The 24,637-nt window shown below is 35.6% G+C and overlaps 2 protein-coding genes across 2 annotated transcripts in view; both read left to right on the top strand.

Annotated features, from left to right (window-relative positions):
* Window positions 1-6,459, top strand: part of LOC107736908 (collagen alpha-1(I) chain-like) — a 49,323-nt gene extending 42,864 nt beyond the window's left edge. Inside the window, exons 47-58 of the mRNA XM_016548297.1 lie at window positions 409-462; window positions 556-609; window positions 692-745; window positions 1,044-1,097; window positions 1,369-1,386; window positions 1,842-1,895; window positions 1,975-2,037; window positions 2,319-2,484; window positions 2,991-3,100; window positions 3,633-3,713; window positions 5,053-5,235; window positions 5,622-6,459. Coding sequence (XP_016403783.1) covers window positions 409-462; window positions 556-609; window positions 692-745; window positions 1,044-1,097; window positions 1,369-1,386; window positions 1,842-1,895; window positions 1,975-2,037; window positions 2,319-2,484; window positions 2,991-3,100; window positions 3,633-3,713; window positions 5,053-5,235; window positions 5,622-5,765 — 1,035 coding nt within the window. The 3' untranslated portion in view covers window positions 5,766-6,459. The remainder of the gene's footprint in view (window positions 1-408; window positions 463-555; window positions 610-691; window positions 746-1,043; window positions 1,098-1,368; window positions 1,387-1,841; window positions 1,896-1,974; window positions 2,038-2,318; window positions 2,485-2,990; window positions 3,101-3,632; window positions 3,714-5,052; window positions 5,236-5,621) is intronic.
* A 733-nt stretch (window positions 6,460-7,192) lies between these two features.
* On the top strand, window positions 7,193-22,377 carry LOC107736907 (endoplasmic reticulum mannosyl-oligosaccharide 1,2-alpha-mannosidase-like). The gene is made up of 14 exons (XM_016548296.1): window positions 7,193-7,256; window positions 8,308-8,348; window positions 10,730-10,838; window positions 11,022-11,209; window positions 11,712-11,848; window positions 12,476-12,585; window positions 12,732-12,917; window positions 13,702-13,850; window positions 14,022-14,210; window positions 15,147-15,151; window positions 17,190-17,310; window positions 18,470-18,664; window positions 19,212-19,343; window positions 20,236-22,377. Exons 1-14 carry the CDS (start codon window positions 7,193-7,195, stop codon window positions 20,440-20,442), a joined length of 1,833 nt encoding a protein of 610 aa, XP_016403782.1. The 3' UTR covers window positions 20,443-22,377.
* The last annotated feature ends 2,260 nt before the right edge of the window (window positions 22,378-24,637 follow it).

Here is a 24,637-nt window from a genome sequence, read left to right as displayed (position 1 = left end):
GAGTATGGGTCACCATACTTGGCCACATGTCACGTCACTTTTCACTTTTTCACTTTTCACTTTTCAATATTACAGGAATAAAAGTTACGCCTTCTTCTTTCTTTGCGTTAACATTTGGGCGGCATTATGCAAATCTTCCCACATCGACATGTGGGGAGGTGTTAGAATGAGCCTTTTTAGGTAGGCGTGGTTGACTCTTAACTTTTATAAAGAATATCTCTTTGGATTTGAGACTTTAGTCTTTGCAACTTTACAGATCTTCTTTATGCACCAAGAGCTTGTAACACTCCAAAGAGAAAGGAAAAATTTAAATCGCATCATATGACCCCTTTAATAAAATGGGAAACTATTAACACAGTTCGAAATCACAATCATGCATTGATTAAACCTTTGTTCTATGCTTGACAGGGAATCCAAGGGCTGAGAGGAGAGCCTGGGGAGCAAGGTGTCAAAGGAGCAGAGGTGCTTTTAAAGTTTTACTCAGACAGGATTCCTTTTATGCAGATACCTTAGAAATACATTATTAATATTGATACCTTAACTTGTCCATAACAGGGTGAGAAAGGAGATCAGGGACCACTTGGTCCACCAGGGAAAGATGACTTGAAGGTATAATGTATATCAAGCACATCCTATGAGTCTGCAGTGTAGCCTATTCAGTTCTCTTAGAGTATTTATTTGTTCTTTTTAGGGGAGTATGGGGCCTCTTGGTCCTCCTGGACCCCCAGGACCAAAGGGGGATCAGGTAAGGTCAAAATATCTCATTGAACAGATATTCTTTTGCTTATTGCCTTCACCATAGATATTGTAAGACGATGCTTATAATAATAATAATAATAATAATAATAATAATAAACAAATATGAAAAATCATTCTTTTTCTGTTTTATATTGACTGTTTTATATATATTGTACATATATATATATATTGCAGCACTGTCAATATTGATGAATCTTTATGATTAATCTTCTTTTCCTTCACTTGCTCTGGTTAAAATCATCTTATGAATCATTAAATATAAAATGTGTGTACTTTTCCTTAAGGGAAATATTGGTCCTGCTGGGCCTAGAGGGGCACCTGGAATTCCTGGACTACCGGTGAATATGTCTTTTTTTAAGGTTTCAGCATTTAAACTAATAGCAAGCTGTACCTATTACACCGTAGCCCAATTTGCATTAACACATCTGCTGCAGATGCATTTACATGTGCTCTGTCCTTTCAAGATATGAAACCATTGTTAATTCATTTTTAATGACAAAAGCAAGGACAGTGGAGTGCCTTATCGCAACCACAGCCTGTTTTTTTTTTTTGGAAAGAGCATGAAAATCATTTATAATTTATTTCTCTTGTATCTCTTCCACCCTGCAGGGCTTGTTTGGAGACAAGGTATGAAATTTTATTTTCAAAGCTTTCTTTAGTCAGGTTAAAAGGAAATGTTGCAGATCAATCAAAATAAAAATACATAAAATAATTTGGTAACACTTTATTTCGATAGTCCACTTTAGACATTCTATTAACAGTAAGTAACTTTGCAACTACATGTCAACTAGCAGTTAGTAGAGTATTAGTAGACTGTCTGCTTAATATCTTCTAACACTTTCTTTGTCAACTTATTCTACTAACCCTAAACCTACCCTGTCTACTCTGAGAGTTAGTAGACATGTAGTTGCAAATTAATGAGAATTAGTTGACATGTAGTTGACATGTAGTTACAAAGTTACTTATAGTTAATAGAATGTCTAAAGTGGACTATCGAAATAAAGTGTAACCAATAATTTTATATTCACATTAACATAAATTAAGATTAGTTATTAAATATCTCGTTTTCACTTTAATCCTAGGGACCTAAGGGATTTCAGGGGAATCCTGGACCTCCTGGAAGGAGGGGCTTGCCAGTAAGTTGGCACCTTTACATTTTTTTGTAACAATATGACAACTAATTTCTTTATTTATTAATTTAATTTCTTATTTTAGGGTCCGCCGGGGCCACCAGGGCCTGCTGGCGTTTCTGTGAACCTGACCCTGACCCAGATCAAGGCAAGTGTTTTTTTTTTTTTTTTTAGTGGCCCTTTTACTCTGATTTGCTGTGCTGATCATTAAATACCAAACATCCCATGATTATGGTCATACTGAATAAATTTGAATGAAGAGAGTCAACATTTTGTGCATTGATATCATGGCAGAACTAAAATATGTGCTATTCAGCAAACTGCAGTGGCAGAGCATCACCAAATCTAACTTTCTTATTCTTGGACCCTCACTAAAATGTAGATCACAAAAAAGCAAATCAATTTGTACTACTTTTTATTCTCCAATAGGACCTGATGTACAGTTCAGACAAGCCCAATTACCCTCTGATTCAGACACTGTTGGACACTCTGTACCATGACCTCCGGCTGCTGGTGGACCCTCCGGATGGCAGCAAGCAGCACCCAGCATCTACCTGTCTGGAGCTGTGGCTGTGCCATCCCAACTACACCAGCGGTCAGAGTCCTATCTTTCAACTTTTCTATTTTTTCAAAGTCATTTATCTGTTTGTTTTTGTTTCCCTTTGTGCTATCATTGAGAAATCTTTGCATTATGGTTGTATTTTTTTCTCTAAAAAGGTGATTGTGCTTATGGAGTTTTAAAAGCTTTTGAAACACATACACTTAGTTACATTGACCCCATTTAAACCTGGTATTAAGATCTGTCTCAGGCAATAAAATCTAAGGTGAACAGCACTAAGGTGTAAATGAGATTTTTTTTTATTATTTATTTTTTTATTTTTTGCATTTCCAAAGGATAGTTAAAGAGATAGTTCACCTTCAGTCAATTGGGGCCAGCAACTGAAGGTGAACTATCCCTTTAATACAGCTGCTTGACTAAAATAACTAAAGTGTGTGTGTGTGTGTGTGTGTGTGTGTGTGCGTGCGTGTGTGCACTATGAAATATATTTGAACTGTATGTTGTTTTGGATAAAATAATCTGTTAAATAATAACTTTTGCAGGATTCTACTACATTGACCCAAACCAAGGCAGTCCTTTAGATGCTCTTTTGGTCTACTGTAACTTCTCAGAGTCAAGAGCAGAGACCTGCCTTCACCCCAGAGATGCACACGTAATGCTCTACTTAATACCTCAGAGGTGGACAGTAGTGAAGTATTTTTACTCTGCTTTAAAAGTACTTTTCAAGTGTCTGTACTTTATCAGTACAGTGTTTTTCTTTGGAAAACTTTACTTCACAACATTCCAAAGAATAATATTGTACTTTTTACTGCACTACATTTCATATTAAATATCATTTAATACTTAATTACATTAGAAATATATTACTTACTCAAGGATTTTAATTCAAAGATTTACTTGAGTGCAAGAACGTACTACATTTTTAATGTTCTTAAGTATTAAAGGTAAAACAAACAACAACTTTTATTTATGAAATGTGTTGCAGTAAAAAGTAGGACATTATGCTTTGGAATGTAGTGAAGTAAAGTTTTCCAAAGAAAAACACTCTGATAAACTACAGATACTTTTTTAATTTACTTGAGTAAAGTAAAAATACTTCACTACTGTCCGCCTCTGCTCACCACTGTGTCTCTTTAATGTCAAAAAACATCAAAATCTTATTATTGCTCTTCCAATTTTTGTAGCTTCCCATAAGCACTTGGCTGAATGACTCAGGGAATAACAGCAAGTTCTACTGGTTAAGTTCACTGGAGGGAGGTTTTAAAGTAAGTAGTACTATTTGTTTGTGGAAATTTTTACTTCCTATTGGATCACAGTTTATGCTATTGACAAGAGATAGCCCATCTCTTGATTGTGGGATAGTTGACCTAAAATGAAAATTCACAGGATTTGTAGACTTTGGCTACGTTCACACTGCGAGCTTTAGTCCTAAATTCCGATTTTTGCTCAAATCCGATTTTTTTTGTATAGCTGTTCAACATTGTTGTTTTAAATGTGGCCAATATCAGATTTCCAGTGTGAACCGATCGTGGTTCTGGACTGGCCTGCATGTAAAAAAGAACAATACGAACAGGGTTGCCAGGTTTTCACAACAAAATCTGCTCAATTGCTTATCAAAACTAGTCCAATCATGTTCTGGGGGTTATATTTCGCGTTAGTGGGGTCGCTTTAACCCATGGAGTTGAAAAACAACCCGTGGAAACAGTGGAAAAAGTTGCCCAATTCTGTGGGAAAACTGTGGACTTGGCAACACTTGCGCAGCGCGCTGTCATACGAAAGTAAACACAGAGGACATCAAGTAAGCGATTGTGCATTTATTTATAGTGTGATCTGCCGCAGAAGCCAGCAAAATTATGCACAGGCAATATGAGTTTGAAAGTTTTGAAACTTTTATGATACGAGCCCTTATGTTCTGACACATCACTGTACTTCCACTGACTACCTTTCGCAACTGTCTTGATAGCTTTAGGTTTGTAAAATCTTTGAAGTGACTCCCATGAGCGCAGAATCGTGACGAATATTGATCTAGAGTGATGTAAAAGTCACATGAATTCCGATATGACTGTTCACACTGCGGCCGCATTGCAAAACATCTAACCTGTATCGGATTTAGTATAACGTATGGAAGTGGCACAAATCGGAATTGAAAAGATCAGATTACATGTGGTTTGTGCTATTCACACTGTCATAAGAAAAACAGATCTGAGTCACATGTGAGCAAAAAAAATGGGATTTGGATTTATAAACTGATGTATACACTTTAGAAGTTGATTGTTTACTTTTGTGGTTCTTTTTTGTGTTTTTTGGACATCAACAGCGCCATTTACTAGCCATTTACTAGCTAAATACTAGCTATTTTTTGTTGTATGGAAAACAAACAAACAAACAAAATGATAATGGAATTTTTTACATTTTGCTGAACTGTCCCTTTAATGCTTTAACATCTTTAATTGATTGTCCAGGTTAATTGCTGCTATTAATGTTGTTCTTATTATAAAAGTCTTGCTCTTCATTGTTTTATGTTCAGTTTCAAGCCCTGATGTTGCACACAGTAAACTGTCCTTCAATATTGCCATCAAAACCCATCTGTCTGTCTTTGGTCAGTTTGAGTATCCAGCCCTCAGTGTGGTTCAGCTGCGGTTTCTACGGCTCCAGAGCAACAGAGCAGAACAGAGAGTGACGTACTCCTGTTACCCTGGACACCGACTGGGCCAGACACAGCGACAGGTCCAGTTCCTCACAGACACCATAAAGCAGAGCTATTTAGGAGAACTGCAGGATTGTGTGGTATGTGGATTCTAACAGCACTAGTAATAAAAATTTGTAATTTTTATCACATTTTTGAAGGTGAATCGTTTGTATATGGTTCATTCACTGCTGTGGTGAGCACATTTATTTTGATATACACTACTGTTCAAAAGCTTGGGGTCAGTTGAAAGAAGTTTTGGTCACCACTTATTTGATCAAAAATACAGTAAAAACAGTAATATTGTGAAATATTATTACAATTAAAAAATAGCTGTTTTCTATTTGAATTTATTTTAAAATGTCATTTATTCCTGTGATGGCAAAGCTGAATTTACTGCTCAAAAACATTATCAGTGTTTCAAACAATTGTGCTTTACCTTTAACAATCATTTTAAAACCATTTATGTTTGTATTTGTTGTACCAGTCTGCAAAGGACGTGGATCCCGGACCGCGCGAGTCCATGTTTCAGTTTGAAGACATGGACCTGCTTCCTTTACGTGATATAGGAATGTCGGGCAACAGCAGCCACGAGTTTGGCTTCACCATCGGCCCTTTGTGCTTCAGCTAGAGACACCCTGAATGATAACGGTACATCCTGTGCATTTAACCTTCAATACAAGCACCAAAGAGAAGAAAACAGGACACTCTGAAGACACATGCAGCATCTACGGCTCGTGGTAAGGAAATACACTAGACAGTGTCCTGTCTATCCCTGTGCTTCCAGACAAATGGACAATATCCTTTTTTGTTTACAGGGACTTTTGGCTTTGTAATTAATGTACTATTTTTATAATAATTTTATTTGTTTTAGCAATGTTTTTTAATCACTAGCTGGTCTTGTAATAACATTGTAGAAGAAGCTTGGATCGTATCAAGTGTAATGACAGGGTTCTGACGTGACCACTATGTGGTTGCATGGTTTAAGTTTCAGCTGTTTACTATTTAATCATGTACAAACGGTTATCATGGATTAACTGGTTATTATGCATTATTAGGTGAGTGTATGAATGACACTTTTCCCCCTCTCGTTTAAGTGTCTAACTTGAATTGTAAGACTGATAGAAACAAAGCGTCCCAGTGAGGACACAGCTAACCTTCCCATGAGGTTTGGATATCAGGAAGTCTGTGCTACCTTTCTGTTTTCTCTGTTCATGTCATGATTTGATTTCAGAAATGGTCATGTTACCTAAATATGTATATTAGATGATTTATGGGTGCTAATATAATACAATTAATAATAATATTATAATAATAATACAATTCAGCAGTAACAGTTGTTTCAAAAAGAGAAGAATAATACAAACTGCAGCAAAGCTGGTTAATAAATGTGCAAGCAGTGATCTGCATTATGGATATGAGACTGAAAGTCAGTACACATGCATAAAGTCATAGAGACAAGTGTCCTTCAGTTCACATTTACTGTATGTAGGTTTCAGGGAGCACTTACAAATATGACATAAATACAAAAAAAAAAATGCACAAATGATATAGGTAAAATAGGTTAATATGTTGAGATTAATCAAACAAAGCCAAATCCAAGTGTCGTTCATCATTATCATTTTAAATCGCATTGAATTTAGGCACAGGTGCTTTGTTTTGGAAAACTTTTTGTTCTAAAACATTTTGTACTGTATATTGTGTTTTCTATGTATTTGTGGTGACATCGAAATCACATGCTGGTCATCTGTTTGAGCATCAGCTATAAAAAGTTAATTAATGTATCATTTCAGTCGTGTTGGACAATTTTGTATCATTGTGTGAAACACGAACATTTCTTAAAAACTGCTTTGTGGAGTTGTGTTTTTCATGTTCAAACAGCAAAACATGCTAATGAGCAAAAGTATCTCAGAAGTATCCAAGAGCAGGTACTATTTACTTTTGCACAGTGGCCCCTAGAAGTGCCACCCTTTGCCTGTATTTATTTTCTGAATGCAGTCATTCGTGTCCTGTAGTCTGTGTGGAATGGGACGAAGTGGGAAATCTACTGTACACTGCATGCCTAAACCTGCCATGAAAGATTTCAAAAGTTCAGATCTGGTCATTGGAAATGGAATGGAAGGTGCCAGACTTTTGAGTGTCTATAAGGACATCATCATATTTTATTGCCTGAACATCATGAGGGAGGAGTGTCATCAGTCCCAGATAACAGAGATCACTAAAGTGTTTCTTTCTTTTCAATTTATTTATAATTCATTTCAAGCCTCTTGTATTTTCAAATGTACTGTAGCTGAATTCTCTAGCTGTATATTTGTTTATTTTACATATACACTATTATGCTATATACTGTATTGATATATTTATCTATTTGCAGTACGTGAGTACAACTCATGTTTAAGCATAGTAAAATGCTTAATTTGTAATATTAATATATAATATATGTACGTACACTAAAATAGGATCCAGGATGGATGGATGGATGGGTGCATTTATGTATATATTTTATTTATTATTTATTTTAGTTCTATATTTATACACTAAGTCAATTCAATTCTTATATTTAAGTGTATTCAAATACTTAATTTATGCTATTTAACATTAAATATATTATTGCCATTTAACAAAATTCTGCATGGGACACTCAATTTCCAAATGTAGGTCTGTTTTATTTGTGGTGACGTTTTTGCAATTTCATTAATAATCAAGCATTATAAGAATATATATATATTTTAAAAAAAATAAGATGGCAAACCACGCTATCATTAGTATGATCATGTTTACTGACATTGTTGAAGTGAAAATCGGTTATAACTTATAAGGTTATGAACGTGTTAATAAAAGAGGGCGGAGTCCGAACGAATGACGCGTGAGCGTGAGAATCACGTGATATTGTAAGGAGCCGTCACATAAACATTTGCCATAGCACACAGCTGTTTGACTAGTAACAGCGTTCATGCTTATTTTTCTACAGATTGACATATTATGAACAGACCGCATATCAGCCTAAATGAGCGTTTTGTGGGAGGAACACGGGGTTTGTAGAAGAGCAGCGTGATGGAGGAGAGATAGAGATAGCCACTCCTGCTGTCACCTACACACTGAGTGTACACTATTACTACACGCACAGTGGATGGGATGCATTGGTTGTGACCTCCTCCTCTTCATGCATATAGATCCTCCTACCCACCAGGAGCAGCAAGTTGTTCAGAGAAAGGTAAAACGAGGATGCGTTTGGAGGCCACTTGCTCCCTTACCTGAGCAGATGGGTTAAACAGTTAATATGGAATGAATGCATTGTTCTCTTTCTTTTTGTTTCATTTTACTGTGCTTTATTGGTATGCCAAACATTACATTTGTATTGCCAAAACATCTGCTGCATAGCTGTGTAAAATGAGAAATCTGTCCATGTAAAATAAATATAGCAAGTACTGGTCCAGCACCAGGGGCAGCAAGTTGTCCAGAAAAAGGTAAAACGAGGATGCGTTTGGAGGCCACTTACTCCCTTACCTGAGCAGATGGGTTAAGCAGTTAATATGGAATGAATGCATTGTTCTCTTTCTTTTTGTTTCATTTTACTGTGCTTTATTGGTATGCCAAACATTACATTTGTATTGCCAAAACATCTGCTGCATAGCTGTGTAAAATGAGAAATCTGTCCATGTAAAATAAATATAGCAAGTACTGGTCCAGCACCATATACTGTGTGTGTGTGTGTGTGTGTAGGGTATCAATGTATTGTGTATGGCCCAAACTTTTCCGTTACCTCAGGACATGCTGCCGATTATTTTTTTTACAAAATGACATTTTACGACAAAATTCAAAATGGCTGACAGCCAATATGGCTGACCCATGATTTTAGGCCAAGGTTCAAAAGATGTAAAAATATCAAGGTCAATGTAAATGTTGTTTCAGAAAATTAAAAATGGCTGAATAAAGTTGGACGATAATTTAAAAGTTATTTGACCCAACATGACCCACAGAATCAGATCAGATTTTCATATTCGATTGATTTATTGATTGATTGATTATGTTGTATTCTGAAAGTTTTCTTTCAATAGAAATTATTCTTGTGTAGTATAAAACTTGCTGGAAAGCCATGTCAGCTAATGTGTGATTTATAAGCTCTTTTGAGTTGAGTCAAAGCCCTTGTTTTTCCCCTTTTTTATTTAATCTACCAATTTGTTTATACTTAATTATCTCCAAAAAGCAGACATGCACTCCCTGCTTAGATGAAACACACTTGTTTTGCTTGAAAAAACTAACCTTTTAATTTAAAAACGTAGCTTAAAGGATCAGACAACTCAAAAATGAAAACTCTGTAATGCTATTATGTAGTCACTGTCATGTCTATCTGAACCACATGCTGTTATTATTTTTTTTTCTTGGGAACCCAGAAGGAGGATCTTGTTCATGCAACACCAGTTCAATGGCATTTAAGCTTCAAAAAAAGACATACAAACACTAAAAAATGCAAACAAAGCACAGTGAGTTGAACTAAAATAGAAAATCGAGAACGCGAATTGTTAACAAATTTTAACTCGGTCTATTCCTCACACAAAGCTATGGACAACATTGGTAATAATATGAAATGTTACTTTAGCATCAAATCAGCATGTTAGAATGATTTCTGAAGAATCATGTGACACTCAAAACTGAAGTAATGTCAACTGAAAATTCTGATTTGATATCATAAATTACATTACAAAATATTACTGTTTTTACTGTATTATTGATCAAATAAATGCAGCCTTGGTGAGCATAAGAGACTTCTTTCAAAAAGATTAAAAAGTCCAACTGACCCCAAATGTTTGAAAGGTAGTGTATCTAATTTTTGTTTCACAGAAAAAAGAAAATGATGCAGGTTTAAGGAAATTAATGAATTTTTTGAGTGAGCTGTCCCTTTAATGTCTTCCATTATCTGAGATTCATTTCATGTCGATTGAGTTAATTAGGTTGATTAAGGTTGATAGGTTGATCTACTGAGAGAAAATTTCTTTTGAGTGAGGGAAAAATCTGACTTTTGTTTCCATGTTGCTTTATTTTTATAGCACTATATTTGGCAGTCATTGTGATTGCCACATCAAGCCATCAAATGTAAAATTGCTGCACTTTCCTCCAATTGTCCTTGAATTGTTTGTGTTTGTTTTGGCAGAAATGGAAGCAGCTCTCTCGGCTTCAGCGCAGTCTGATTCTTTGAGCATAAGGGACTTCTTTCAAAAACATTAAAAAGTCCAGCTGACCCCAAATGTTTGAAAGGTAGTGTATCTAATTTTTGTTTCACAGAAAAAAGAAAATGATGCAGGTTTAAGGAAATTAATGAATTTTTTGAGTGAGCTGTCCCTTTAATGTCTTCCATTATCTTATCTGAGATTCATGTCGATTGAGTTAATTAGGTTGATTAAATTATAAAGTCAATTTTCTACTGAGAGAAAATTTCTTTTGAGTGAGGGAAAAATCAGACTTTTGTTTCCATGTTGCTTTATTTTTATAGCACTATATTTGGCAGTCATTGTGATTGCCACATCAAGCCATCAAATGTAAAATTGCTGCACTTTCCTCCAATTGTCCTTGAATTGTTTGTGTTTGTTTTGGCAGAAATGGAAGCAGCTCTCTCGGCTTCAGCGCAGCCTGATTCTTTTCCTGCTGGCCTTCCTGTTCATCTGCGGGATTCTTTCCTATCCCAGCCTGACGGAGCAGTGGAGAGGTACTTCATACAGCCCCTTTAATGACATTTCACAGGATATGAAAGGTGAAAGCACAAAAGGTGGATGATTGGTACAACCTCTGCCCGTTTATATTAGCTGCTGGGGTAGACGTTTTATTAAACATCATGCCTTTTGCTGTTAATAAATCACATGGGATGAATTTCTGTCTGTTTATTCTCCAGGACTCTCTGATAGATCGTTGAAGGAGGACTGGGTTGAAATGGATAACAGAGGTCTCAGGCCCATTCCTCCTGGCCTCGTCCCAAATCTCCCACCAGGAGTTGTCCCGGGGGTCCAGGACATCCCACCAGAAGTGATGCCGGAAATTCAAAGACCAAGCATTCCATTACTTCCCAAACCTCCAGCTATGGTTAGTAGGAAGACTTCTCAGATATTATGGATATGTAAAATAGTATGGTTACTTTATAATTTCTCTACTCGTTTGCAAAGGTTTTTACAGCTCCTGCTGAAAAGATCAGCTTAAACCTTAAACAAGAATTGTGCTGTAAAATGCATTATTTTCTTCATTCAAAATATTTTTTTCAATAAATAAATATGATTAAAATTAGTATTATTATATTAATAAATAAAAATTTCAGTTGTTTCTAAATTCAAAATAAAAGCATTAACAATTTCATATTAATAATGCATATTTAGTAAATAATTTAAATCTAAATTCATAATAAAAAATAGAAACAAATATTATTTTAATATTAATATATTTTAATATTATATTAATAAAGTAAACCATAACCATGCTGATCTAAGCACATCAATTCACCTAACTTATAAGATACTAGATTAAAATGATAGATTCTACTAGATTCTTCACCTACTCTTGTCTTTTTATGTTGGGTGGTTTGAATCTGCAGAGGAAGCCCCCTAGCAAGCGTGGTCCTCCAGCCCTACAGAAGCGAGGGAATGTGTCAGACTGGCAGGTGAAAGATGAAGAAGCAGCCACGGTCAAGAGAGATGAAGACGGAGGGAAAGAAGCAAAAACAGTCATTAGGTTTGATCTGATTACATTCAAGAAATGAGGCCACTTTTATATGAGAGTTTTGATAATGATGATTTGCCTAGGATTAGACATTGACAATTATTTGTTGTTGGCTTAGTATTTAACCTTTTGAATAAGTAGAGGTATTAAAGCTCAGACAGTAATTATGATTTTTATTGGCACTTATTGCTATTAGTCTCACTCACACACTTGGGGCTCCTTACAGTGACAGAAAGCATGCTAAACATATAAAAAAAAATCACATTTTTTTTGTTCCGCAGAAGAAAGAAATGTGAGAGTGAGTAAATAATAACAGAATTTTCATTTTAGGATGAACTCTCCTTTTTAGAAAAAGCAGAGAAATAAACAACAGAAGCTGAAGATAAACACTTGGGTGCAGTGCTAGCGCCCCAGGGAAGAGTTTATTAACAGTTGTGCTGGTAACACAGTGGTTTTGAAGTGAGTTGTGATGAGCCTTCATTTTCTCCAGCTGTGTCCTGTTGCGGGACTCCACCTCCTGCTCGTGTGTAATTGCGGTTATATTCGTGAGGCGTGTGGGAGGAAACGGTGCTATTACGGGTGATGGGTTGGATCTTAGATAAACTGTTGTCACAACTGATCCAGTTTTTGGATTCCTAGCTGGCGTGGGGCGATGATCGAGGCGGAGCAGGGGACGGAGCTTCAGTCCACTGCACATGGAAAAGAAGGAACCGTGGCTGATGCCGAGGATTCTGCCAGCTTAAAACCAGGTATCAGAATTCATCCCACAATTTGAGGTATTTGTCTTTGCAGGATTACGTGCCGAAGTTTGGCTTGTGCTTAAGATCAACCGTCACAGACATGTGATCATCTTCTCAATATTTTTCTGTGACTTATTTGTTGTACTCATTGACAGTGAAGGCCGTGGATCGTGTGGAGGCGGTGCGGGAGGCCTTCAGGCACGCATGGAAGGGCTATAAGGCTTTTGCGTGGGGTCATGATGAACTGAAGCCCATATCTAAGACCCATGGAGAGTGGTTCGGCCTGGGCCTCACTCTCATAGATGCACTGGACACCATGTGGATCTTGGGACTGAAAGACGGTGAGCCTTATAATCGCAGTTCTGTCTGCCAGTCTGTTTCATGACCACTGTGTGCAAATTTCAAATCTATTCTTTGTTTTCTTTCCAATTGTCAACATGAGGGTGTTTCTTCAGCCACAGGCACTTTTAATTCCCAGAAGTAGATTTTTATTAAAAGTGACAGTTTTAAACTTTTTTTTTATTTTTTATTTTTTTTATTTTATTGCTACTTTTCAGATGGCTTTTATTTATGAATTTTATTACTTTTGTCTTGCAATCTTAAAATAGGAAAATGCATCCATAAAAATCCATTTTGTTATTTACTGTGTGAAAATTATAAAATAAAATAAAAAAATACAGTGTCAGTGAAGTGCATTCTTGAGATGAAATATGAGATGTGAAAAGTGAAGAAAATAAAGAAAAATCAAGGTAAATAATTTTACTTACAATTTTTGAAATAAAAATACATTTTATTGCGTGTCATTTCCCATCAAGCTGCAATTTTTTAGAAATTTTCCATATTCTTTCAAAGAAAACTTTAGGATGACCATTGCACTCTTTCAGACTAAAAAGCATTTATTATCTGATGGCTACATACAAAAAAAATCTAAAAAACCTTATTTCCATATTCTTTGTTGGACATTGTTAGTAGATAAATGTAAATAAACTAGAGAGTGTGTTTTGAAAAAGTCCACAGAGTATATATTAAGCAATAAAGACTTCAAATAATAATGGAAAAATAATTTTTTTTTCTTTATGTCCCTTCTTTTGCCTTTTCCCCTCTCCCTAATTCTTTCTGTAACAGAGTTTGCCGAGGCCAGGAAGTGGGTTGAGACAGAATTGTTCTTTTCCAAGAATGTGGATGTGAATCTTTTTGAGAGTACCATCCGTATATTGGGGGGTCTCTTGAGCACATACCACCTGACCGGAGACACTCTCTTCCTGGATAAAGCTGTAAGTACTTAATATCTTAGTATCATCTCCATTATTATTCTTTTTTGTCCTAGTAAATGCAAAGTATAGCCTTAAAGGTTTACAGCTTTTGGCTCATACAGCTAAGTCATGTGATGCAACAATTTTAATAGACCACAGACCTCAATACATGTTGTGTCTCTTTTCTTGCAGCAAGACATTGGGTCCAGATTAATGCCTGCCTTCAAAACCCCATCTAAAATCCCCTACTCTGACGTGAACATTGGTAAAGGAACTGCTCACCCTCCACGCTGGACCACAGACAGCACAGTCGCAGAGGTGACCAGCATTCAGCTGGAGTTCCGAGAGCTCAGCCGACTCACAAAGGACCCGCAGTACCAGGTTCTTTATTTTTATTATTGTATTAATATTATTTCACTGTTTTATTTTTTTATTTAAATTTTAATGTATTTAATTTTATAAATTTTCACATTTCAAAATATTTAAAAGCGTTGCCTATTTAATTTTATTACTTTATTTTATTTATATATATATATATATATATTTATTTGAATATCTCTTTGGATTTGAGACTTTAGTCTTTGCAACTTTACAGATCTTCTTTGTACACCAAGAGCTTGTAACACTCCAAAGAGAAAGGAAAACTTGAAATCGCATCATATGACCCCTTTAAAAATGACCCTCTAACACTAGCATTCCCTATTCTTTTTCTATTCTTTTTACTTGTTTTCTTTTTATTTATTATAAAAACAAAAGAAGCAAACAAACAAAAAAACTGCCCCCTACTGTCCTTTTTTTCGAAAACTAAAATATGGTCACCCTATTATAAATATACTTAATTATTATAAAAATACCAGAGATGGCTTAAATCACACAGATAAACTATACTGTCGCAGTCGAGTGTTTATTGTCTTTGTTTTATCATTCAAAACGTTTATATGTTCTGTTTACTCAGTTACAGATATAATAGCTATGCCTTTGTCCATATAAGGGATTTCCTGGAGGGTCATGAGTTCTCTACTTCTATGACTGGATATGTGGGTTTTCTGTGCGAGGGCGCCCTCTGGCGTCCAGTATGAATGAAACAGACATCATGTGTGTATAGTGCTAATGGCCAATCCATCATTTTTGGGGGGAATTTTTATTTATTATTTTTTTAATAAGTATCGATTTGGCACCGGTATCGAAAAAAACCCAAACGATACCCAACCCTATTCACATTGTCAGTCAGTGACAGGGTGAATTGCACTGGGAAAGGAAAAAAAAGACTGAGCATGTTTTAATAGTTACATAAGGACTGCTTTTTGAAACCCATAGACATGGTACAGGGCATTTGTATTAATCTTGAAAAACTGGAGGTCACTTCAGTGCTTTCACTATTAGATATTTTATTCTGATGTCTTAGTTGTTTCTTGGTGGAATTCGTTTTAAGAGGTCTAAAATTATATTTTGTATTTCAAGTGCAGATGGTTCTGTTTGAATGTCACCGTCTGCTCTCTAGCACTTAAAAACCTCTTGAGAATTAGAAGAAAGGTGAAGTGTGTCATTTGTGCACATTAGAAACACCAAACAGTCACAAAAAATAATGCCCGTTTTCAAACAGGCTTTCTGAACTGTCAGCCATTGGACAGTCAAACAGACCCATGCCAAACTCACACTATTGTTTGATCCAATGTTGCTCAACATATTTTAATATATAAAAAAATCTGTATACTAATGCAATAAATTTTAACTGAATTTCCTGCATCACTATTACTCATGGTTAGTATAGTATTAAGTAGGGATGCACAGTGTATGTGTATATATATATATATATATATGCTTGCAAATAATTTAATAACAATTGATTTTATTTTTTTATGAAATTTAAAAAAATGAATATCCATTTTTTATAACATTCTACTTTTATACCATTTATGCACTATTTTTATACTCTTCATTATAATATTAATATGCCTAAATTCACTTGTCACATTTAAAATGATTGATTTTATGTTTTAGTGTTTTATTTATTTAGTCAAAACAGTATTGAATTGTAATATCGGCCATTTATCAGTCATCAAATAATTAATTATCAGCTTGTTGTATCTCCACATAACTCATCCCAGACATGAATGACATCTCAAATTGTTTGGATTGTTATTACTTTTATAACCAGCTGAACTTAAGTTTTGTTGTCTAACTGACAGTAAACAGGTGAAAAAGCCCCCGTAAGACTGCGCAGCATCATGACGACAACTGTCACAGGCATGTTTTGCACATGTCCACCATTAGGGACGATGCCAAGGTGACTTCGCTTCTGGCGAAATGCGACATCAGCCATTTTCTGCATTTGACAGGATGTTATTCTGTCTTCCTGTTCTCTCTGCCGGTGCGATTCAGGTTCTGTTGAGCTAGACGAGTCATTGTCATTCACGTCAGTGCTTCTGCTCACACCTGAGTCTCGTCCTGCTGTGTTGACATCATATACACTTGCTTCTCGCTGATGTTATTTTTTTCATAGGGTTTGGTTTTGAATAATTCAATAAAAAGGTGTTCAGTGGGGTTCAGTAGACACTGACTCTTAAAGGGGTCATATGATGCTGCTAAAAATAACATTATTTTGGCGTTATGCAAATCTTCCCACACAGTGATGTAGACATGTGGGGGCGTGTTTAAAACGAGGCGTTTTAGGAGGGCGTGGACGAGTCTTAACTTTTATTTAAGAATATCTCTTTGGGTTTGAGACTTTAGTCCAGGGCTGTCCAAACTCGGTCCTGGAGGGCCGGTGTCGTGCAGAGTTTAGCTTCAACCCTAATTAAACACACCTGAACCAGCTAATCAAGCTCTTACTAGGCATAGAAACTTCCAATCAGGTGTGTTGAGGCAAGTTGGAGCTAAACTCTGCAGGACACCGGCCCTCCAGGACTGAGTTTGGACAGCCCTGCTTTAGTCTTTGCAACTTTAGGGATCTTATCTATTCACAAACAGCTTGTAACACTCCAAAGAGAAAGGAAAACTTGAAATCGCATCATATGACCCCTTTAATGAGGTTTGATAAATATCTCTGGTCTGGAATATCAGATCCACTCAAGACCAGGTCAGTGATGGATATACTAGTCATTGACGGGGAAGGTGGTCCATTTAAATGAGCTCTGTATCCTGTCTGGCTAATCTCACTAAGACCTTGATGGGGTTGAATTGCACCCCTCGCTTTCTATATGTTGGATTTTATACATCACAGAGACACGTATGAGGATCAACTGAAGTCTGGGATGCTCTCAACGTACAATTAAAATGCAATAGCTTATTTTGCCTCTAGAGGGCGAACTTAATCTCTGCAAATCAAATGCTGAGTACGATGCATGTATATCTTTCTAGGCTGCTGGAGGACTATCTTCAGGCTATAGAAGGCGTCAGAAAGAATCTCTTGAGACAGACGTCTCCTAGTAAACTGACCTTTGTTGGGGAGCTGTCCAATGGCCGTCTCAATCCCAAAATGGTGAGTCATAACTTCACCTCATTTCTGCCACCTTGTCGTTCTAAAAGGAATTGTTCACCAAAAAAATGAAAATTCTGTTATTATTTGCTCACTCTCATGTTGGAAACAGTAACAAATTACAGATTTGGAACAACATGAGGGTGAAATACATAATGCCAGAATTTTCATTTTTGGTTGATTTATTCCTTATATGGTTGAGTCTATATACGACCGGCATCTGTTCCTATAATCTCCAGGCTTAAATCTTGTTACAAATCTTTAAGCAAAATCGTTTTTTTTTTTTAAATAGAAGAGTTTATTAGATAAAATCTAAAAAATAATAATGGTAATAATAAAATAAAAAATGTGTGTTAAATTGTGTGTTTTTTATTAGTATATTTCATACATAAAGAAAATATGGAGCTCATACTCGAGGAAAAAAAACACAATTTTTATTCAGAGAACCAAACTGAGCACAAATATGTAATTTGGTGCAGTTGCTAATATTTATATGGTCAAAAAGTAAAATAAAATTCTGATAACTTGCAATGTAAAACAATAAGATCTTTATAGTATGTAGCATACTATGCATACAGTAAAATATAATTTGTCACTCTATCTACCAATAATAAAAGTCTTAGTAAGATTATATTTAATTCATATTTTTATCATCAAAGCTCTTTAGTTTTAATTGTGCATATAATGCAATGCAATACATAGATGTGTAACAGATATACAAATAAAAATTCCTCAAAAAGCTTCATGTATCATATTTGATACTCACATTTTTACATGATTTTTCTAAAAAAAAATGATGTATGGATAATGAAGTAAACCAAAGTTGCTTCAGTCCAGTAAGGGTTAATCTTGAATTATTACTAACAATACAAATTTACTTTATAAAAATCATTAAAGATCTCACAGCAAAAAGACACATGTACCACAACATGAAGGTGGACATTTTTAGAATTATACTAAAAGGCCTTTTACGTGCTAAAAAAAACTATGAACTATCAATCAGGCAACAGAAGGCATGTAAAAGATTGTGTACATCAGGTTTTTCAAGTTTTGGTCATGTTGATAATTATCAGCCTTATTATTTTGCGTATCAAATATGATACAATAGGCTTTACAGGGTTAATCTCTTTCTCCATCACAACACTTTCTCTGTCTGATCCAGGATCATTTGGTGTGTTTTCTTCCTGGCACGCTGGCTCTCGGTGCTCACAACGGCCTGCCCGCTGATCACATGGAGCTGGCTCTGCAGTTGATGGAGACGTGTCATCAGATGTATGCGCAGATGGAGACGGGCCTGAGCCCAGAGATCGCTCACTTTAACCTGCAGTCCAACAACGGACGAGACATCGATGTGAAGGTACATTAACCTGTACAATCACCACTTATTTCTGACAATAAACTCCCTGGGCGTCATATAAAACACCCGCGCCGTGTTATGATTTTGAAACGTGCAGTGCTCATGTTATTCAACGAAGTCAAACGGCACAAATAAATCAATGTATGGGAAACTGGTAATGTATATCGAAATATCGGAAATGTGTTTAAAAATCATATCACCGTTATTGAAAAAAATTATATCGCGATACATATTGATATTGAATTATTGTCCAGCCCTACCTGGGCGGTTGGAGACGTGGCCTTAAACTGCTGATACAGGTTTTGGAATGGATCCATCTTTCATTTTCTCTCCATTGTGTAAAAATAAAATGGTAATAAGCCCTCCAAATAGTGCAGAAACTGTGTTCAGACTGTCCAATCAAGACCTTTGTGTTTGTCTTTTCTAGTATCTGTTCTGAAGAACAAAAATATTTCTGTGCTTAGCACTGATGAGGATGACTTTTAAAAAAAGTTGGTGCTCTTTTACATGAACAGATATTTTTTTCTCTCTCAATCTGTGTGTGCAGCCTGCAGACAGACACAACTTGCTGAGACCTGAGACCGTTGAGAGTCTGTTCTACATGTACAGATTCACCAAGGACAGTAAATACAGAGACTGGGGTTGGGACATACTGCAAAGTTTCAATAAGTACACCAGAGTGAGTGAGAAATGCAAAGTAATTTTGGTCTACATGACAAGAAGTCAAGCATATATCATATAGCATATATATTTTGTAAATAGCACATTTTTCAAAAAAACGGAGACAGAAATATAACAATGGTTTTACACTTGGGAAAAAAAACTAAAAGGAGAATATATTTATCTTTTTATTTTTATATATATATTAAATGTATTTTTATTTATTTTTCTTATTATAATTGTTATTTTAGTGTTATATACCATTACAGTATTTATTGATATTTTGAATTAATGTTTTTATTTTCAGTTTTCATTTAAAATTTAGTTTAAATTTTAAGAATTTTATGTGCTTTTGTAATTTTTATTAGTTTTTTTAATGTAGTTCTATTAAGATTTAATTTGCTTTTATTTCAGCTTTAGTTCAACTCATTTTATTCTAGTTGCCAATGTAACATTGCTAATTTTTCTTTTAAGTTTGAGTTTTTCATCATATATATAGTATCAGTATCAGTTGATTTTGGAAATCTATTGCACAGTACTAGATATTTATTTGTGCAGCTACATCTAATGCTCACTTAAAGTTAATATGTAAAACACTGATAAATTTATACCAGTGTTAAATATAATATGATAATATTTGTCATATTGTATATTATAATGTTTTGATGCCTAAATTCACTTGTAGCTTTTAAGATGCTTCTTTCTAGTTTTTAGGGGGGGGGGGAATAATTACAAATTTTTGTTATTTTTTTTTTAATTAATTATTACAAAATAATATAGAATTTTAATATCATCCATTTATTTGGTAATCAGCCATAAAATGACAATTATTTGTCTTGTTGGTCTCAGTCAGAAGCATTTCAATGCCCAATAAACACAAACTTGACTTCTTTACTCGGTTCCTGTCCCAGGTCCCCAGCGGGGGCTACACCTCCATAGGTAACGTACGTGACCCCTTGAACCCTGCGCCCAGAGATAAGATGGAGAGTTTCTTCCTGGGTGAGACGCTAAAGTATCTCTTCCTCCTGTTCTCTGATGACAACGAGCTGATCAGTCTGGATAAGTACGTGTTCAACACCGAGGCCCATCCGCTGCCCATATGGCCCTCCACCTCATGAGGGCGGAGGCCAGAATGAAGCTAATCCTCACTTGCAGTGATGTTGGCTTCAACAGGAAAGGATGCAGGCTTCCACAGGAAGTGACCTCCTCTGCAGTGAGTTACTCAAGTGAGCAGGAATGTTTCTGCTCTAAACTGAGGTGGCAGGTTACGCACCGATCTTTAACTGTGCATTTGAGATTTATTCAAATGCTGTGACACTCTTTATTCACCCAGAAGATTTGGATTCACCCAGATTTGGTGGCAGTTTTATGGGTGGTGAAATATCACAAATATTGTTTCCACTTTTTACTTTCCAAGACTTCATTTACCTTTGAGCTCATGGGACGCCTGAAAAGTGTGACACTCTTGCATGTTGGACAAGCCCATTCAGCTGCCACAATTTTTAGATGTTCCATCTTCCATATTTTGGAAAGAAACATTAGTGTCAGAGCGCTGTAAATCACACGGCAGACTGCTGAAATTACACACTGTGAAAAACACAAAGCACTTTGTAAAATGAAGACTTCTTTTTTTTTTTTTTTTTTTTTAACATTGTTCTTTCTATGTGTACAGATGGATGCTCTCGATGTTATTTTTGCAGGCTGTTACAAAAGGACTCTACGTGTCAATTTCTAAATGTTTCCCTTTTGTGAGAGTCAGGATGCATTAGGGAACATATCGAGTACTTTACAGATCATCATCTTGAGATTTATTTGGGAACCCTCTGGGATTGTGTATTTTTCTGTTATTTATGTTGACTTTAGTGTGCGTACTTCAGTGAATGTTAATGATTTGATGTAGTGGATGCCGCCCGAAGCCCTGCTTGAAATGCTGTGCTGTAGATTTACTTTATTATTTACAAATTTTGGAAGCTGTTGTGCGGCACTGGATGCTACATTTAGCTGAACTGCATTCAGATGTGTATATATGTTAATTTATTCATTCAAATTTCACAGCAAAACTACATTGAAAACTTTGTTTGAAGGTTAAACTGTGTCTGATCAACAGTCAACATCACATTAAAGCTACAAAATTTCCCTTGTCATATTGGAACACAGTGGTAATTTATATCCCCATGCTGCCATCTGTTTCAATATGTTTGATGATTGTAGAGATTAAATGAATCATTCACCCAACAATGAAATGAAAACACCATCATTTACTTAATCCAAACCTGAAATACTTTCTTTCTGGTCAATTCTGAATGAATTTCTCCTTTAATGTTCCACAAAAGACAGTTTTACAGGTTTGGAATGACATGAAGGTGAATAAATAATCACAGAAATTTCATTTTTAGGTGAACTGTTGGTGTACAAATCCTTTATGTAGGTGTTTTTTTTGGTCTGATTTTTCCAGTTTGTTTCAATGCTTGGAAACTCATATGCACATCACTGTTCTGTATCACCTGTTGAGTTTCTCTGCACTGTCAAGTGCTTGTTTCTCCTATCATCTCATGTGCCTTTGGTCAAACAGCAGTCATCCAATCAAAACATCCAGGCTTTCAGAAGCTGTCAAACTAGCGCAAAATAATCCTTCATGTGAAACAATCCATTTTCAGGGTGATTGACATTTGCATTACAATATGTCTGTTCCGTGTCACATTCCTCTTGCTGCTTCTAGTGATACGGTGTCAAAATCTGCATCCCTTGTGCCTTTCGATTTATAGAATACAGAGTGATCGCATGATTATGAGCGATTTCTCCCTGATTGCTTCTCTCGTCTCTTTGCTGCGATCAGTGGTTTGTGATTACCGTTTGTGCTGGTGAGCGAGTGTTAAATGAGTGGACACAGATCTGATGAGGGTTTGTGAAGGTCATGTTGTGTTAGATGTATAATTTAATATCCAGCACAGCAGCTGAGCTGTTTTTCATAATGGTAAAGATACGAGCAGGTCTCTGAGGTTGTTGACATTTGTAAAGTATAAAGATAAATCAAAAATTTACTAAAACAAGTTAAAGCATTAGTTCACGCAAAAATGAAAATTTGCTTAAAATGTACTCCTCCTCATGCCATCCAAGATGTAGATGAGTTTTTCTTCATCAGAACAGATTTGGAGAAATTTAGCATTACATCACTTGCTCACCAATAAATGAATGGGTGCCGTCAGAATGAGAGTTCAAATAGCTGATAAAAGCATCAGAATAATCCACGAGTAATCCACATGACTCCAGTCCATTATAAAGACGTTTTTAACTTTAAACCGTTCCGGTTCTCTATTCATAATATTGCTTTCTCCAGTGAAAATGTAATCTTGTCTGAATCAAGAGAGAAATATACACAGATCAAGCACTGTTTACAAGCAAAAACAGTTCTAAACATATGTCAGTGGATTTTGTTGTGATAGGACGATAGAGGATAAAGTTTTTTCACTGGAGGAAGTGTCATTATGGGCTCGTATTTTGGCCAGAAGCGATGGTTGATTAGTTGTTTGGACTCTCATTCTGACGGCACCCATTCACTGCAAAAGATCCATTGGTGAGCAAGTGATATAAAGCTAAAGTTTTCCAAATCTGTTCCAATGAAGAAACAAACTCTACATTTTGGACGGCCTGAGGGTGAGAAATTTTTCTGCAAATTTAAATTTTTGGGTGAATTATTCCTTTAATAGCCATTGACATGAGATTTTGTTGTTATTTTGTTTGTGGTTCTTTTTGGCTTTACTTGCCTTTAATTATTAATTTTTATTTATTTTTACATTTTTTATTGCATTTAATTTTTATATAGTGAAATCAGTCACCAATTTATCACATGCAATTGAAATATGGCACCTTTGAGATTGCATATTATACAATGTATATTTCTAGTTTCCTAACAAAAGGGAACTCTTTCTAGCCTATAGTGCGAGTATGCATACTTTTTCATGTTATTTAAATTATGCATAATATTACATATTCATTATTTAAAATCTATGACAAAAAAAATGCTATCCTGCCAAATGACCCCTTTGGAAGTGGATGCTACATGAATATTGTAAACATTGTCCTTGTAAATACTGTTTGAAAAACCTGCCTTGCTACATTGCGAAAATATTTTGTTCATCAGTATTTTGTCTTGTGTTCCAGTAAAAACATCCTTAAAACGAGATACATTTACTTGATAAGCAAACGATAAGGAAGACCCTTTCAAGAGAATATTTCTTGAATTAAGTTTTCTTACACTATTAAATATAATAAAGAACAGTTTGTCAAAAAAATAAAGTTAATTCAAAATATATTCTTCTAAAACAAATCAACATAATGCACAAAGCAATTTTGCTTCTCAAGTAAGTTCTTGTTTTAAGGATGTTATTTATTTATTCAATATATATATATAGATATATATTTTTTTTTTTTTACTGGAAAAGAAGATGGCTATGTTTTAGCTATAGAAGCGCATATGTAGTTGTGTTGTTGTATTTTGCACTACAGTTAAAGTGCAACTTTTTTGTGTATAGTCTTGTAACTATTCCTACATTAACACATAAAACCAACAAGCAGAAGTTGTCCGTGTTCTTTTTAACAAATGCAGAGGCAAGCAATACAGAGCCTGACATCTACTCAGATCCCTACCTCAGCCATGCACATGTTATCTCTGATCCCACTCGGATGCCCATTGCAACCAGGGTAGAAACAGCACTGAGAATTTCCAATTTCCGCTGTAAACATTTTCTGTTGCTGACTTGTGTGAGGGTTTTCAGTCCTGCACTTTCTTGGTTGCCGATGTGAGGAAATCCGACTCCTCTGACCTGTCTGCAGAATGTCAATGTCGTGTTCGCTCATGCATTTATGATAGAGAACTGCTGTCCAGAACTACTTTACATCACAACTTCCCATCATCTGAGAGCTTCAGCATAAGGAGAATTAAAATGTTTTAGTCTTCCAGACTCAGAAAGTTAATATGCCATTCTTCTACATATGTATTATTATTTAAACATTAACATATAAATCTAAATTCATTATTTATGGTTTAACTTAAACACAAACTTTTGGTTTTGAGAGCCAGTGGCTTGTCTATATCCCAGAGCAGAGCCTGAGAATTACAACTCAAATGTATCCACTTGTTTGGCCATAAAGCTGGTGGTCTAGTTGAGGAATACCGGACCTGATATGGTCAAATTGTTCGCAGCTTGAGCATGGCCAATTTTCTGCATGACGGCGAAGTGTGACAGGCCTGCGGCTGCTACCTCTCCAGCACTGAGAAACTGCTGTATAATTGCTTCCCTTCTCATTAGGACT

This window comes from Sinocyclocheilus rhinocerous, unplaced genomic scaffold (genome assembly GCF_001515625.1).
Source record: "Sinocyclocheilus rhinocerous isolate Xijiao unplaced genomic scaffold, SAMN03320098_v1.1 scaffold192, whole genome shotgun sequence".
NCBI lineage: Eukaryota > Metazoa > Chordata > Actinopteri > Cypriniformes > Cyprinidae > Sinocyclocheilus > Sinocyclocheilus rhinocerous.
The sequence above is the reverse complement of the archived record's forward strand: the minus strand, read 5'-3'. Positions and strand labels throughout refer to the sequence as shown.

Coding starts and splice junctions, on each gene's coding strand:
- LOC107736907 (XM_016548296.1), top strand. CDS start 7,193: ATGCCTAAACCTGCCATGAAAGATTTCAAAAGTTCAGATCTGGTCATT. Junction 11,210..11,711: donor TTCCCAAACCTCCAGCTATG/GTTAGTAGGAAG, acceptor TTGAATCTGCAG/AGGAAGCCCCCTAGCAAGCG. Junction 11,849..12,475: donor GAAGCAAAAACAGTCATTAG/GTTTGATCTGAT, acceptor TTGGATTCCTAG/CTGGCGTGGGGCGATGATCG.